Raw genomic sequence first — 18,037 nt, forward strand, 5'->3', positions numbered from 1 at the left:
TTCTTTGATTAATCTTCCTCGTTGCCTTCCCTGCCGCACTGGTCTGAGTCAGTAGACTTCCTGTTGGTTTTCAAAACAACTCTTCCTTCCTCCCATCTCCCCCCTTCCCCTGCTCCTCCCTCGTCTTCTATTCATCACTCCGCAGCCCATTTTACAGTATCTTTCTGTCTCCTTCCTCCATCCGTTTCTCTCGCTCCATTACCTTGCTCGTTCGTGTCCCCTTCATCTCACCCTCTGCCTGTCCAACCTCCTGACATGAATTCTTTTTACCCTCTTACTGTATCTCCCTCCTCTTCCCTGCATTTCCCCTCTTGCCATTCATCTTCAGGTCCTCTGTCCATCTCCCCCCCTCCCTCCCTCACCACCTCTCTGTCAGGCCGCAGCTCTCTCCCTCCTCTTCCTTCGTCTGGCAGTGGAGCGCCTCCACTCTTGCTGACAGTGCTGTTTGTGTGAACTGAGTGCTGAGCTTCACAGCCCCCTCGCCTCCCATTGCCTCTCCACCTCATCCTCCACCTCCCTCCCTTCTTTCCTCCTGCCTCCCACCTACATACCGCTCCAGGCGGGGGAATTAACCTTCCAGCCCTGGGCTGCTGGGCTTAATGACTGTCTGTGGGGCCGGCTACGACTACACAACCCAGCTGCTAACATCTGGGCCACACACACCCGCTTGCACCGCCTGTACACACACACACACGCACACACTACACACAGAACGGATAGTGGACACTGGCACTGTGCAGTATGCAGTATGCACAACATAAGGTTACAGTCCATGAATTTGTGCCACTATGAGGCTGTGTGTCATTATCATTCTTTCTTTATTGCCTACTGCTCAAATGTGGGAGTCTCTCAGCACTATTCTCACAGACAGTGGTTGGTCTATCATTACTGCATGGCTGACCCATAGTGTAACAACAGATGCAGCAGTACAACTGCTTTTGTGTTTATACTGAGCAAATAGCTCATACATATAGTCAACACAGAGCTGCACAGCACAAGCATGGACCATCAGCAGATCAAATGAAAAATACATGTATGTGGAAAATAAACATGACCTTTAAGTTGTCTTGCTAGAACAGCTTTCAGCATGTTCCATTGAGCAAATGGTGGTATTCTCCAGCCACCGTTCAGTTGGAAGTATATAATTGACAAAAGGGTTGTGGGAAGGGAGGGAGAAGGCAGTGTTCAGGAAAAAAAAAAAACACTCCAAGGTTAAAAGTGAATTCTTTGGCCTGTCTCTGTCTCCATCTCTGCAGCAGAGCAGATCACCCCAGGAGTAGCCAGTATAGGAAATACAGTAATGTGGATACTCTATTCCATTCATTATGTATGAGCATAAATGTTACAAACTAGCAGCTGTGAAGACATCCATGTTGCATCTGTATCTGTGAGGGCTGCTCAGCTCCTTCCAAACCAGCACAGTGAAATGCTAAATAATGGGATCCATGAGTACTCCCACAGAAAGGCAGAATAGAGAGAAACTAAAGGCATGTTCCTCCGATTTTATTACTGGCTCACTGCAACTTTATCAAGATTTTATAGTTATTTATTAGATTCCACCGAAACAAAAGGTCCTACAACTTTTAAAATCAGTTTTTTGTTGTTTGGCCTCAAAAGCATTAAAAATCCATTGAATCCTTGGGGCGGCCATGACATTGTTATTGTTTTTTTTTTTTTTTTGACACCTATTTTGTTTTTCAGGTGACCCCCGTGTAACCACCTCCAACAGCACTAACTCATAAACACACCTTCCTTCATTCTTCAGTCTGTGCTACTGCCTCTCCCCATCTCTTTATCTGTTTGTCTCAGTCTTAGACTAAGGAGTGAGAGAAGGGGGAGTCCCATTGGCATTCTTTAACATCTCCGTGGCTCACTCGTGTTCAGAGAACCATCTGTAGATCAGGAAGACAAAAAGACGCTCCTGAGCCTTGGCGTCACTCAACAGGTAAGCACAGCTCTCTTTCTCTCATGCAAATCCACACACCTATTCAAAGATTCTTGGCTTTTTTAAGAGTGGAGGTACGCCCTTTCTGTGTGTGTGTGTGCATGTGTGTGTGTGTGTGTGCGCCTACCTTCCTCACTCTCTTTCTCTCTGTGCACCCTAGGCAGGCAGATGTGCTTGAGTTGGTGGAGGTTGAAAGATGTTTTTTGCCTCTCTGTCTCTCAACTTTTTCCTGGGGAGAGCGGGTTTGTGAATGTGTGTAGCGAAGTCGGAGTAATCCAGTAAACTTGAACACTTTGAGCTGAAGGGAGCGCAGACAAAGCACACACGAACGTCTAACTCTCTTTGAGCGCCTCGAAGTTGGTGCTGGACATGTCCATTGTCAAGCTGCTGCTTGAACTGCTGGACCACGCTGATATGATTTAACCTGTCTTCCCTGGAGGCTGAGGTCTGTCCGGCCTGTGTTTAGCACGGCAAGTCAGATCTTAATCAGACTGCTTCAAGAACGGCATGTTTAAACACACAATCGGTGATTTGGATGCGATTAGATTTTTCTGATGATAATCTAATCTGCATCTTTAAGAAACCTTCTTTATCTGCAGTTCAGTGTTAAAGCAGTAATGGTTCACAACGCTGCCTCTATAATCTACAGTAATTGGACCCACAGGAAAGTGGAGAGATTGGTAAGAGGTTAGGTTGGTATTAAGATGTAGGACGACATGTGAATTGGGGGGCTGCGTGGTGGTTGAAACTTCATTTTCTGCACATTGACTGATTTCATGGGGTTTCACATTAAATTGGTCTAGGATTGAGTGTATTGAGTCGTTTGATGATTTTATGAAAGACGCCATTAAAAATCTACCTGTTGGGGTCACGCTGAATGGTTCAGCTACCTCTAATGCCCTTTGCAGGGAGAGTGGCAGCCTTGTCCCTGAAAGCGAATCAAATTTCAAATCAAACTTTCTCATTTGCATTTGTAAGAAGCTGCTGAAGAACAAGGTAAAGAAAAAAAATTTAAAAGACTGTGCTGTAGTAAAATATGGGTCTTTCTTAAATTTGAGAATGGATTAAATTGCCATTCAGTCTTGTATTTATCCAATGTCACAGTTATTCCCAGATTTTTCATACATTGAATATAAACATGTATCTGTGAATTGACATTCTTACAACTGGCTGTATTTTTAAAGCAATTAAGGCAGTTGTTTGACTAGGTAATGGGAATGTGGGGAGGTCAGGCCGGCTGTATCTGCTTTCATTAAGAGTCCGAATGAAAATGATGACTCATGAGGTCAGCAGCAACTTCTCTGTGTTGGCCAAACACTTCTCTTCCTCACACAGGATAAATGTTGTTTGAACTCCAAATCCCAAATTCTGTCCTTTGTCATCATCCTGCAGGCAAATGACAGAAATCCAGTTCTTCTTATCGAGAGATGGATAAATTTAAATTCCAATGCATATGAGAAGAAATGTTAATATTAGGCAGGGTATAATGACTGTGTTTGTGTTTACCTACACGATGCATTAAAAGAGACAGGGATAAAGAGAAGACGGGAACTCTTAACCTCAGAAAGAGAATTTCTATTCATTGAAGAGGGAAGTAATTGCCCTTGTGTGTTCAAAGAGTATGCTGGGGGCTCTGAAATACACAAATGTTTTGAGAGTGAAAAAATAATTGAGTGTGAGTTAATTCTTATCAAAGCCTGTTGGAGTGCAACTAATCGACTGAGGGGAGATGCGTCAAAGAGCTGTTGCCTTCAATTCATTTTGTCTATTCAGATGAGAAAATATTTAGTTTTCAATTAAGTAAATCACTATTATTTGTTCCACTCCTCCAGCAGATAAATTGAAGTGATTACAAACTGACTTGAAATCCACAGAGGGCTCTTCCTGGTCAAATAAGGGAGAGTGTTGGATGCAGTGGGCACAGACCCACAGCACTGCCTACAGTCTTAATTCCAAACAGTTCTTTTCTCAACATTCACAATGAAAACATGCCCTGATCCTGACAGTATCACACTAACATACTCTCCTTATGTGCATTCAGAAAACAAATACATAGTTGTAATTGAGAGGGATTTTGACCCAATTTTCTTACATGTTTGAACCTATTTATTCACCAATTCCTCATCTCTAAACAGCAAAATAGGTCGTCTAACCCTAACCCATACAAGCCATATATTCTCTGATCTCCCATGCTTAATATTAAGGTATTATTTACATTAGTCAACCAGCAAACTATTATCATCACAAATAAATATACTGTCATGGTATTGTACGGTCAGGCAACTAAAACGGAGGCAAAGTTGTCTGTTAGCCCTTTTTAAGGACGTACAAGAGATATATGTTGTATATACTGTCTCTGCTTTGTTCTTCACTCCCTCAGCTGATCATATAAGAGAAGCCTGAAGAAATGCAGAAAGAAGCCACAGAGGTCTTTGTAACAACTAATGACAAATTCAGATGTACATTTTTGAGAGAACTGAGCTAACACTAGTTCAACTAGCTACAGAGTTCCTCTGTATGTACGTCCCATCTAAAACACAAACTACCAAAACTGATTTTGTAACCATTAAGATTGTGATTAGACTGTCACAGAGACCTTTTAACACGCCTTATGGCTTTTTAAAGTTATGTTTTGATTGCATGCTGATGCAGGATTGATGGACTGATTGACTGACTGATTGATTTTAAAAAGTCTGCTTTGAAATCAGATGCAAAATTGAACAGTATATAATATTGCAAACAACCTACGGTATGTCAGAAAATCAAAATTTGAAAATAAACAAGAAACATAAAAAGAACATTTTTGAATCGATAGCTTCATGTACTACACTGCAACACTGGACTTAATACAGATGCATCTGAAAAGCATATGCCTATACTATAGTCGTATTGTAGGGGGTGTGGTGTTTATGTTGACGCGTATTGCATGTGTTTTTTTTTTCTTCCTTGTTCCAGGATTGCCGCAGGTCAGGTGTCAGTGGTGACATGGACTTCTTGTCAGCATGGATTGTGTCTCCTTCAGCACTACCCTTTCTCTGTCTCATCTGGGGTAAGAGGATCAAATGTCACATGGACCTATCATTACAGTAACTGTAGCCTTTTCAAGTCTCATTCATGTTGAGGTCATTCAGCTGAGCAGTTCAACCTTAATGTTATTGAAGGCTAAAATTAATTTTCAGTAAAGCATAATAGCTTTAATAGGTTTACAGTGATGGATGTGCTGTAAATATAAGTCAGTTAAATGCACCCGGTTAATCTCATACTGATCTCTTAATCTTATACTGTGAAAATCGCGTTTAAGGTACTGAACTGCCTTACTGTAGCATCTACATATGAATCTGTTTTCATGTTTGTTTTCTCAGCATCTGTGCAAATCAGACATCAGCTAGCAAATCAAGGTGCTGAACAGGACCAACTGTTCACATCATCGCTGTTTCCGTCCTCTGCTGTTATTGCTTAGTCAAATAGGAAACCAGCAGCTGCAATCTTTTTCACCCACTTTTGTTGCGTGAGCATTCTTCCTATGAACAGGACCTCAGGTAGAAAGGAACATTTTGTTAATTGGTTTATTCGTGGCGAAGTGGAAACTCAAGGTTTCTTAGGGTATTAGTGTTTCACGCAAATAACATGCTCTGAATACCGCCTCAGCTGTAGTATTGCCAGTAGGGTTACTCCAATGCAACCATTGTGACTGTTCTAACGGGGTTGTTGTTTCGTACAGTTTAACTCAAGGTGAATCTGTCCAAGGAGAGTGGGAGTGTAGCGGACACCTATTTTCACCTATTAGTAGTTATATAGAAAATAAGTAACACCAACATAATTTCACTTCTGCTACTGAGTACTATGCTCACTGTATTTCCTCACTAGTTTCCATGGTGATTACTGCAATAATTTCTAGTTCAGAAAACTTAAGTTATCTGACAATGCAGTGGAAAACACGATACTAATATACTACCTTATGACTGGGGAGAAGGATTTAGCAATAAACAAACCTTTTCTTCAAAAGACATCTTTACTGGTATATGATGGTATATGAGGTGGCTGCTGTAGTAAGTGGCAAAGTGGTAAAAGATTGTCTGGAAAGAATCTGCTACTCTTAAATAACATATTTATATTAAAAAGTGAATGTGGAAATAAGAATTGAGAAGCAAAGTGCATACTAATTGTAGGCATCCACTCCTGAATAAGGAATGGTGATCAATATTTCACGGCAGATATTTGACATGCAATAGCAGGAAAGCGCAGGTGTAATTAATAACATGAATTAATGATGGCTGCAGTCCATTTAGTTCCAACACCATGGTATCGTATATGCGTGCTTTCTGGCATGGCTTACTCGGGCACTCAAATGCGTCATTATTACCTACACTTGTGCAGGTGAAAATGTGAATCAGTCACTTCATATAGGCCTGTTTCCCCTCTTCCTTTAAAGCTGTAGTAATTTGTATTTTTATGTCAATACTGGGTCAAAAATGCTCACTGTGACAAACTTACAAAGGCTTTCCACCTGTCTCCGAAATTCACCTTAGTCTTATAGAGCGTTTTAAGCATCTTTTACTATAGTTCATTATTTTGGTTTTATGCCTGCTTTACTGTTTTGGTTTAGTATCACTGCTGTCATCAACCTCATTTCCAGGTTTCCAGTTGCAGAAGGCAGCTGCTGTCAGCGAAAAATAAGAAATAAAAATAAATCCCTTCCCAGCACCTAAAGACACACAGAAAATCAGTGACTTATTGTAACATTTAGCAGCTAAAGAGCAACTTTTTCCCCCAGGAGTTGGTGGAGTCCAAAACAGAGCAAAACGAAGAGTGAATATTGGACTTACATCTGCTCCAGAAACATTACTCCAAATGAATACTAATGTTGTTCCGTGTTTGCTGGACGTGCAGGGCAATTGCCTGTTAAAACATTCGCTATATCAAATTTAGAGGGTGATTATATTATAAGTCAGTGTTGTGTTTACAGTTTGTTCTGCTGCCCCCGAAATGGCCAAAAAATAATGAATATTAATAGCTGAACACCATGGTCGCAAGTGGCAGAAATACAGGATGATGGCCGTTGATGTTAATGGAACATTGAAATCCCAACTGACTCAGTTGGTCCAAAGACATAGACATTATCATTAGGCAGCCTGACTGAGATTTAAGAGAGTGGTGGATTCAGACCTCAAGCAAGAAATAGCAAACATTATTAACTTGTTTAATTTAGTGATTAAACCATTAAAATGTTTATCTGTGATATGCTAAAATGCTGCATAACAGTAGCAGAAGTAGAGAAGAGTCATTAAGTAAAACTGACCCAGTAATACCAGTTACACAACAGAATCTAAAGTTTGCTAACATTAGCTAACCATAGGCACCATAAGCTACTAGGTAGGCTAAAACTGTAGCGGCAAAACACCTGAATGTAATGAGTAAGGGTTCGATTTACTGATTAGGAATTCAACTGGTTAAAAGAGCAAGATTGTGTTATTTCATCATCGAAAAGTTTAATACTCTCACTCACTTTCAGACATGAAAAGTCTTATCACATTATATTTTAATATGGCATTTAGTATTTCTGTATCTCAGAATAATACAGCATAATCCTATTTTAGCAGCCACTATAGATCACTGTTGAGTATTCATTTATGTAAACTGTATGCAAATGTGCTCCAGTGTTTGGTTGTTTGTATGCATCCTCTGTAATGGCCAATCTTGCCCTTCATATTTGACGTGAGGTGACTGGTTCAGCCTTGATCCGAGAGCTCTGCCTCTCACTCATGTTGTCAGACACAACAGAGCATACACTTCACAAACAACTTGGTCATTGCTTCAATGAAGGTCAAGATTCAAACAGCCTTGCTGAATCAGGCTTGCTTCTCTGTGGGGCATTGTTTAAATGAGATTCACACTTAGATATTAGGCACTAATTGGAGTATGCAGTTGCATTTGGCTCCTTGAACTGAATTTATTCATAAACCCCTATGTATAATAATCATATAATCCTAGCCCCAGTGTTAGAAGCTCATAGGTGGTCTGCTGTAAGGTTACCTTCCCGACTCAAGCGCTTCGCACCACAGAATGTCACCTAAGAGCCTGGCTGAAGGATGGCCAACCCCACCTATGACAAACAAGGGGGATTAAAGTGATAATCATTACTCTTCCCAGGAGGAATTAGCTGGTAGGACATCGACATTGAAGAAAAACCGCAGGTGAAAGAGGTCTCTGATACCCCATGCTTTTTTCCTCCCAGTACCCTATCTGCATAGCCGAGGGGGGATTTAATTCACAGTAATTACTTTATTGACTCATTTCAGGGCCGTATCACTGCAGTTTCCCATCAATAAAACATATGCCAGGATGAATAATGTGGCCAGACACAATGGGGTGCCTTCTCAGACAAAAGACACAAGACTGCATCCCTGTGGTGTATGTTTATGTCATGCTCCCTCTACTCCTTTTATTTCCTCTCTAACACTCCTCACACATATCCACCTCTTGTTCCTGTCCACCTCTTTACATTAAATCCAATCACATCCTTTTCCTGCTCTATGATTCCACTCCAGCTGCTTTCCTCCTTCTCCTTTTATGTCTCCAGGCACGCAGGCCCAGCAGGCCTTCAGGACTGAGCCCAGGAACCTCACTGTGCGGATGGGAGCCACAGCTGTGTTGAGGTGTGAGGTGCTGCGGGCCTCAGGGACTGTGCAGTGGGTGAAAGATGGCCTCCTCCTGGGACCACAGAGAAGCCTGCCAGGCTTTCCACGCTACAGCATGATTGGAAACCCCAAGAGAGGTAAACAGGGATACTCACAGAATATGGTCTATGGCCAGGCAGTTTATGGGTCTGGTAAAGAATAAAAAAAAAATGTCATAAAAACAATCAACTCAGAAGATCCAGTTGAGTGGAAAAAGATAAATAACGCCAGTCAAGAAGCTGTGTAGGCCAGAGCATGAAAGGGTAACTGAAAGTATGGTGTATCAAAGAAAATAACACAATAACAGATGGCAGTATTAAATTAATCCTATACACTTTATTTTATTATTTTTTTATCCTATATATATTATTTATTTTCTTGTGACATATTTCATATGCTTTTAATTATAAGTGCGGCTGACAGTTCAGGAAGCATCCAACAGTCCATCTTGATGTTGGCTACTCTAAAAGTAAATGAGATGATGTTGTTGCTATGGCTTCAAAGTGCTGTAATAAAGCAACACAGACATTACAGGAACCTTATGGCACACATGCTCTCTATACGGGAAGCATCTGGGACGGAGGAGGTGATGTGATTGTCAACAGCCTCTCACACATCCCACTGTCACTCACATATAAAGACAAAAAAAAAAAAGAAATTAAAGCAACAGAGTGTCAGCAAATCAGTGAAATGTGGCAGGAAATAAAATGTGTTGCAGAATCTGCACCACAGTCTATAAAAAGTAATAGCCAATTAGAAGGCAATCCCGAGTAAGAGAAGAGCATCTGTTCATGATCAGCCCGCAACTAGACAAGCCGCACTTCACTGTTGCACAGTGTCGGAGACTGCCAGTGACACACGAACACTGAGAGATGCATAGATGCCCATGCCCACACTGCTCATTCTTATTAATGCTGAGAGTTAATATATAGAAACTAAAGTATTGTTTGTCAGCTGATTAGTTGTCAGTGAGCAAATTACAATAAGCATTATAGCAGGTACAGGATTGGAAAAAAAAAAAATCTTGCATCTTTTAACATCAGTAACAAAAAAATCAGAACATGTACACACGAACCACAAACACACACCAGCTTTTCAAACACTCAAGAACACACTCAGGGATAAAATATCCAGGAAAAGAAACAGCAAACTGCAGACTGATGTATGCAATCACTTAACACTGCACAGAAATAGCTAAATCATTTAAGATGACACTTGACTGCACTTGTTACTCCACCAGTTTTCCACTGATTGTCACCATCAGCGATATTTATTGATGCTTAAAAAAGCCTGAAATCACACATACACACGCACAGGAGACGCCATTACTGATTTCAACATATACTTACAGTAGATGTAGCACCCTTGGTTTCCCTAAGCTGCTGCAGTAATGTAAATGTGTATCGACATGAGAGTAGATGTAGAATTTCAAGCATTTGTAAAGACAAACACACACAGAACAGTAGAAAAAACAGCTTCAAGGCACCAATAAGGGAGTTTTTCTTAATTTATTTATAGTGATTGATCCACCAGGTATAATTCAGTTGTAGTACATGGCATGGAGCCAGTAAATCGGGCAAAACGTAATTATGAATGAACATTCATGAAGACAATGTTCACATGACATCATATATACTGCAACTATCTTAGCTTTCTTAACTAATATCAAATATGTATATAGTGATAAACCATAGTCACACATGAATATTATCTCAGCCATTTGCTGGGATTTCTTCTATGTGTTATGTTGGCAACACTAGAATGTTTTTGCAAATTAGATTTTTATTAATAAATCGTCTAAGCCTTGGAAAAGTATTTAATTATTCTTTACCCTTAATTTAATACTGAACAGAGCCAGAAAAAGATGTGCTAAAGACCCCTCACCTGGGTCACACCTGTCAAGCTGTGTGAATACTTTTGCAATTTTTTTTTCTTTTTTTTTTTTTAGAAATAATGAAGCCTTCGTAGAGCATACTTTATATTGAATCAGTTTATACCAGTTATAATGACGTAGCACTAAACATATGACGATATAATGTACAGTAAGATAATACCCGGTTTTCAAGTTACAAAACACAACCGACACTGGTTAGTTTTCACTTTCCCTTTCCATTAGGATTGACCTTTCCCAAATAGCCTATGTAACAATATGTATTCTCAGCTTTAAGGACAAAACACTAATTCAGATTTGCAGAGAGGAGAACATACTCTGCTGCAGACATAATGACTATGTAGATATACTGTATCCCAAAATTTTGAAATAAATACAGGGTAATGGACAAGTAAGCAAATCACGTTGCAGCCATCCGCCATCTCCCCTACCATAAATACACACTCTGCAACTTGATTGCACTATTTGTGAGTAATTTCAGGAAAGAGGAATATGATTAATAACTTCAATGTCTCTCTCTCTGTGCGCTCAATGATAACTTGGATGTGAAAATTGCTTCTGGTTGGTGTTAATTATCTTGCCAGCTTACTTGACACATGCATTTTTAGGCCTGGGTGGTTGTCAGACCAAGATACTATTTTGCACATGTTAGTAGGCTGTGAGCCAGAGAATCAGGAGCTGGAAAACCAACACTGAACATCATCTAATCCCCACAGGTTATGGCAATGCATCAAACAAATCAAGCCCTGTTGGCAGGGCCCATCTCAGAAGAGAGATACAGAGAGAAGGACTCTGCCTGGCATCAATTAATAGACAGTTTATTCAGTCTGCGTTGTGAATCCGCGATTGGATTTCATTTACCATACTGGAAATTCATACTGAAACAAAATGTGTCTGCTATGAGTGTAGACAACCACTTGCATGTCAGTGAAAATGCCTGCAGCAGGAGGTTCTCAGCAAGTGAGATGTTTTCATTCCACAGAAATAAGAAAATACAGTCTATTTTTAACCAAATCAAACACACAAACATTAGTAGTAGAGTATATTACTGTACTGAATCAAAATGCCAGGTTGTCAATATACAAATTGCTTTGATTGTTAATTTTCCCATTTCCAAAGTTGAAAATAGCCAAAATTCAAATTTCAGACACTCTGAAATCAACACAGATGAGAAAGTACCTACAGGAGGTACCTATTATTAATATACATGTGCGTGAACAAGAAAACTACATGAACCCCTCCTCTACATGTATTCAGTGTGCACATCCTTATCACAGCATAATGTGTAACACAAATAATTGATCTCTCCATCTCTATTCCAGGACAGTATCATCTTCAGATTGAAAAGGCCCAACTGGAAGATGACGCCACCTATGAATGTCAAGCGGGCCAGTCAGAGAGCAGTCACGCACTCGTGTCCAACACAGCCTGGGTCAACATGTTAAGTGAGCAAAACCGTGGAGTTTGTTTCACAGAGGGGATGTGGGGGCTTATAAACATGTACTTTTTTGCCAGAATGATGAAATAATGTATGTAATAAGGCACAGTGAGTGTCCTCAGCACTTCAGTAGTATGCACAACCTCTTGACCGGTAATCAGCATATAAAGAGCTGTTAAATATTCATTTCTATTGATAAAGAGCTTTAATTTGCTTGAGATAAGGCAGTTGCATTTGAAGCAGGGCTCTTGTTACAGTAGAACTCAGCGCTTTCCTTCAAATGCAAATCATATTTGATGCATGTATGGACCATGAAGAAAGTCGCAATTTTTTGTAACTTTTCAAACATTTATTTCTTTAACAAGCACTATGCCATCCCTGCATGTTCCAGCAGCTCCATGGCTTTACACAGCAGCTGCACAATATAAAGTATCAGTACAGCCTGGATTCCCTGGCAAGCCTCAGGGCGATCCATGTCTCTCCCTTGCACAGGAATAAATTATAATAGGAGTGATTGAAAAGTTCCTACTCAGACATGGGGTGGAATAGATGTAATTGTGCAACTACATTAGACCACCTGTTGTCACTCTATAACAACCAGTATCTCTCTCTCCCTATCCCTCTTGCTTGTGGGAGCGAGCCCATATGTGGCAAGGAAAGGACTCTAAAAGAACCTTTCTTCTCCAGGCGCAGTTCATTTACTTACATCCCCCTCCCCATTCTCTCCATTGCACAATTTCTCCCTCTCTTCCTCGCCTTCAAGCTTTCTCTTTGGTGACCATGGAGAGGGATTTTTTTTTTTTTTTTGGTGGTGGTGGTGAGGGGGGGTTGCCGTGGCAATTCTAGCGGCCTCTCTCTCCTCTGGGAAGAGAGCAGGTTTTTCTGACATCAATGGGCTGGTAGGAGGGATGGCGGGTGGTGTGGGATAGGAAGGGGCATAGACTGCAGACGTCTCCTCTGAAAGGCTGCGCTCTGTTCTACACTGCAGCAGTCTCATGTCCTACAGCAGGCCTACACCTGCAGCCACAGCAGGCTTGACTCCCACATTTATTACCTCTGAAATGCCTATTGCATGTGCGCCCACATGCACAAAGTCAACAAAGTTGCCTGTGGCTTTGTCGAAAAGGTCAAATTGTGTGGGAATAATGTTCGTGTTACGTCAGGGTTTGGTGGTAGTTGCATTTAGCATGACTGAAACCTACTGCTGCCCTGTGCTGTTGACATGCTCAGATCTGAATCCTCCCCGCACATCACAGCCAGTGTTTCTGTTCAGCGTCTTGGGAACACTTTACAGCTGTTGACAGTTTAAGATGGACAGTTGCAGCTGTACAGTTGCAAAGGGCAAAGAGTGAAGCGACTGACTTAAAAAAGCACATTGCAACCTTGGTCCTAAAGGGTCATTTGTTCCACCCCACCAACTCAACTGATTCAAAATACGTGACTAATCTGGGGCTTGATAATGAGCTGATGAATTCAATCTCCTGTTAGTGCTGAACTGGGACTGGAAACTGTGCATCCTTTTGAAGAGCACTGTCTCTGATGAGTTCCCCACGGACTTCTCCATCACTGAACTACAGCTCCCAAGGCCCCACACCCCTGGCCAGTCAACCATGGGCATATCCCATCAAGCCCTGCATCAAATCAAAACACTATAAACTCTTTATGAGGAGATACAGTGGGGGGGTAGAGGGGGGAGGAATGCGAAAACAAAACAGAGATTGCTGGTCGTATAATTGGATTCTTGGGTCAGAGGGAGTGGTATAATGACTGGCTAATTCAAGATGGATCACCACAGGCAGTAAATAGCAGGGATGGAGGCAAAAATGTCAATAAGCCCCATCCATGAGCTTACAAAGAGATGCTTTCAAGACATTTCCATTGGTGCAACATAACTCCTGTGTGTTTTTGCCTTCCTGCAGGGCTTAGATAGGGGATTACCGCAATAGGCAGATCAAGTGGCACTGAGTAATCCATGACAATAACAACCTCTACCCCCTCTGCTGAAACCCCCTCCTCTGCTAAAACTTACCCCGCACTGTGCCCGTCACATACCTGACACATCCTGTGTCTCGGTTTATACCATTAGCCTTAGCATTTAATCCTGTTAATGAACAACTCTCTCCCTCACCGCATTGCATGCCTGTACAGATGCCTCCTGCAAATGTTCAAAACAGTTATTTGATGTGTTCTGGTTTTAGACTGTGTTACTCATTCAGTTGCCATAGTTGGGTCTTACAGAGATATGTGTGTGTGTGTGTGTCTGTGTGCGCGCACGAGTGTGCCCATGTGTGTAAGCTTATTATCAGTGTTGGTTGGAGGTTAGAGGACATTTTAGGAACCAAGGCTATGGTGAGGTTTTGCGGTAGCTAATGAGTTTAGCACTTGAAGAGTATATAATGAGCCTTCATTTTATGATTCCCTGTTATGAATAATGGAACAACTTATAAATGGGGGCACAAGCAACGTAGAACATAGTGACTTTATTCATCTTCGTTCACAAAAAGTTCTGACAGTTGCCCAAGATATAACCCCATCAGAGGACGGAGTGTTATACACTGGTGTGACGGTGCGCATATTACACCGCCAGACTGATGTTACAGTGTCAGGGTCTTTACAATTAGCGTGGGGGAAGTTCTGCTAAACAGTGAAATGAGACAGTGCTTTTAATTCTGTTTTGAATCTATCATTAAGGTCAATTGAGTCAGTTCAGACCTTGGTTGTGTAAAATAGTTTCTGTAAATGGTCATTTGGGAGATGGATTCTGATTAATACAAATTGAACTGTTTTGTAATGGACCCAGAACCAAAGGTAAGAGAGACATTAGAGGTGGGACAAGGAGGAGGTGTGTGTGTGTGTGTGCGTGTGTGTGTGTGTGTGTGTGTCTGTCTGTGTGTGTGTGTGTGGGTGGGTGAGGGATGATCGTGAGGGGTGGGGGGTCTTATTTCTGTCCTAGACACCTGCTCCACTTCTCCCCCAGAACAGAGGAGACACAGAAGGGAAGGGAGAGACAGAAGAGGAAGGCTGAAAAAGAGCACTGTTTCTCAGGCTTTCATTGCCAGAGATCACACACCTGAGACCTACGTGTGTGTGTGTGTGTGTGTGTGTGTGTGTATATGTGTGTGTGTGTGAGAGAGAGAGAGAGAGTGTGTGAATGAGTGAATTTGTGGGTTTTTATGCATGAGAAGAAAAGCAGTGTGTGCAAGTACATGTGCCTGCATGTGCGGTTTCAGCCAATCAGTCTTTGTCTTCCACAGATAAAACTGATGAGTTGTGTCTGTCTGGTGTTGAGAAGTCTGACCTTCTGGTCTCCATTATTTTTTTAATTCAGCATAATACGCTTTTTAGAGACTGTTTATCCTCTGGGCCTTCTCTGATATTTTTGCAGAGAATCAGCTAGGTACCACATGTTAGACTGTGCACACACGGACGCCTGTTTTTAGAGTGAAGTGAAATGAACGTAGCTTGTCTGCACATTCACTCACCTGCGTCTGTGTTTTTGTGCGTGCAAATCTGCATGCACTGTAGACATTTATGTAGAGTTTATCTTTGGGTGTTTGTGTGTAAGGGAGAAAAAGAGAGTGTGTGCATCTGTATGTGAATGAGAGAGAAAGATAGGTGGAAAAAGCTGCTTATGCATATTGATGTGTGTCTGCTAATCTGCTTCTTATCTGCCTTATCCATCCATCCGTCTGTATTTGTCTAATGAATCGAATTTTGCGGCTCACTGTTTCTCATCTGAACGGCAGGAGCAAGTCTTTGCCTATCTATTTTTGTGTTCATATATGTGCCTTAATAAGAGAGATGGAGCTCGGAAGCAGAGAGGAGGAGAAACAGACAGGGAGACAAAATGAAAAAGCCGACAGGCAAGTAGACAAAGAAGGGCAGAAAGAGTTAATTAAGAGAACAGCGTGTTTGCTGTCTGTTCTTTCCTCTGAGTGCACGTCTAGTAAATTGAACATAATATGTGTTTTGTTGTTGTCCACATGTTGAATCATATTTGTACAAATGTGTATGCGCATCTAAGTTCAACCTGACTTGGCTGATTGGGTCACTTTCTTGCCTTAGTGGACATGATGGATGATTGGCTGTAATTCCCAGTCCAAGCTAGAACACACCTTCCCCCGCTCTTCTGCAGTTTAACTGCAGTGGTCAAGAAGGATAGTGTGGGGATGGGGTGGGGGTGGGTGGTGGGGGGGGGTGTGCTCCGGCTGCTAGAGAGGGATGATGGAGTGAATGAGAGATAAGAGGAATGGGCCAGCATGAGCGAGCCAGGAAAAAATTAGATACCTGCCTGCCTCATTTGCGAACATATCATTATTCTTATTTTAGGATTTGTTAGGCTGCCAGACACTCCTCGAGCACAACAAGTGATGCGCTTATGTGAATCGTGCGGGCCTGAGTAGATTGAGAGTGCAGGGGCTGTCAATAGATGCATGGCCCAGTCATCTTCTCAGGGAAGAGGGGGGAAAAACAAACAAATGCATCTCATTATTGCAGTGCGCGCCTCTGCAGTGCTCTGGGTAACCCATCACAGTCCACACAGATTCAATTGCTTCTTTTAAATCAGTTTGAAGCTGCAGCCACATCTCATCTGTCTCAATAGCAGACTAGGGCCAATGGGTGGCTCTGCACACAGCAACAGCTCCTCCTAGTGGCCAGGAATTGGTCACATGTGCCAAAAGGGAGAGGAGAGGAGCTTAATGGCTGGCTGGTTCTCTTGCCCGTGGTCCAGCTGTTTACCCTCACATTAGTAGTGGATTTATCCCAGAATTCAGCGGCAGCTATCTTTCTGGCCTTACTCTCCTCTGCAGCCCATCTTATACTCACTTTTTGTTCTTGCCATATCCCTTTACTTCTCTGCCTCTGAGTCTTTGTCTCTCTCACACAAACACATGTAGCCTTCCTGTACTTTCCAACTCCCTGCTCCATCTCTGAACTCACTTGCACTTGATCTCTGATGAAAGAAAAACAACCTCAACAGTAACCATAGTTTCTAATGCTACAGGCTCACCTGCTCACTACAAGCAGGCACAATAGATGATCAGGTTTCTGTAGCGTGTGCATGATTAAACTGATAGCCTCGGTAAAAAGTGGCTCACAGATCTGCAGAAATCTTTTTGATGAGTAGTTGGTGACAGATTCCTCAATTTACTGCCAAACAATTTTGGTCCCTTGTGTTAAAAGCTGTTTTTTTTTTTTTTTTTTTCTGGAATTCCTATTTATGGTCAGATAAAAGGATTGTAGAGTAGAACAGTAGAGAAGTGAAGACTGCTTTGATCAGCCCAGAAAGCACATATTTAGCTTGGGGGTGATCTGAGAAGAGAAGTGTTTGGTGTTTGCTATGATAGATTAGCATTGGATCGGTTTCATCACTATTTCATCTCTGTATTCTCTTCTTGTCCACAATTTGTATTCTAACTCAACAGAACATCAAACCTCGTTGTAGTAAATCACTCAAAACCTGACAGCGTGACACTCCAGTCTCTCCCAAATGTTTCAAGTGCTTATTATCATATCATTGCATAAGCTAATATCTATCTGTGACATTAGCAGCTTCTACTAACCCAAAATGAGTGTGGTGAATATTAGGTTACCGATGTGAGAAACATGAAACTTGAGCTTTTTGTTTCCCTCTTACAGTTCCTCCGTCCAGTCCATACTTTGAGGCGGACATGGCAACACCTTGGGTTGCAGGGAAGACATACACCGTCACTTGCGTTGCCCCTGAGGCAAAGCCTATGGCTGAAATCACTCTTTATAAAGGTGAGTCACCCTTTCAACAGCACTAAATATGACAGAGATGGTCAGCCTGACATGGTGGAACAGAGGGCAACAGCTTTTCCGATATTCTACATACTGGGATCTCCATAGGTCGCAACCAGAATATTCAAACATAAAAATATTGCAGAGGATAAAATGCAAGTTTAGTGAAGATTTCTTATTTCATAGTCTTCGGATGGAAGAGTTGAAAAGAGCAGGCTCTGTGTGGGAGGAAATAGCCTGAACATTTGAATTTCCATTTTCCACTGACTTTACAATTGCATGTACAGTGGATGGATCACAAGTTCCCAGTTGTTCACAAAACA

General features: G+C 41.7%; 1 protein-coding gene across 1 annotated transcript in view; it reads left to right on the top strand.

The window, feature by feature from the left end:
• The first annotated feature begins 1,908 nt into the window (after positions 1-1,908).
• Positions 1,909-18,037, top strand: part of nphs1 (NPHS1, nephrin) — a 36,319-nt gene continuing 20,190 nt past the window's right edge. Inside the window, exons 1-5 of the mRNA XM_022761944.1 lie at positions 1,909-1,945; positions 4,901-4,994; positions 8,526-8,720; positions 11,836-11,958; positions 17,592-17,714. Of these exons, the coding sequence (XP_022617665.1) occupies positions 4,931-4,994; positions 8,526-8,720; positions 11,836-11,958; positions 17,592-17,714 (505 nt within the window). The 5' untranslated portion in view covers positions 1,909-1,945; positions 4,901-4,930. The remainder of the gene's footprint in view (positions 1,946-4,900; positions 4,995-8,525; positions 8,721-11,835; positions 11,959-17,591; positions 17,715-18,037) is intronic.

This window comes from Seriola dumerili, unplaced genomic scaffold, assembly GCF_002260705.1.
Source record: "Seriola dumerili isolate Sdu_G_001 unplaced genomic scaffold, Sdu_1.0 BDQW01000433.1, whole genome shotgun sequence".
NCBI classification, from domain to species: domain Eukaryota; kingdom Metazoa; phylum Chordata; class Actinopteri; order Carangiformes; family Carangidae; genus Seriola; species Seriola dumerili.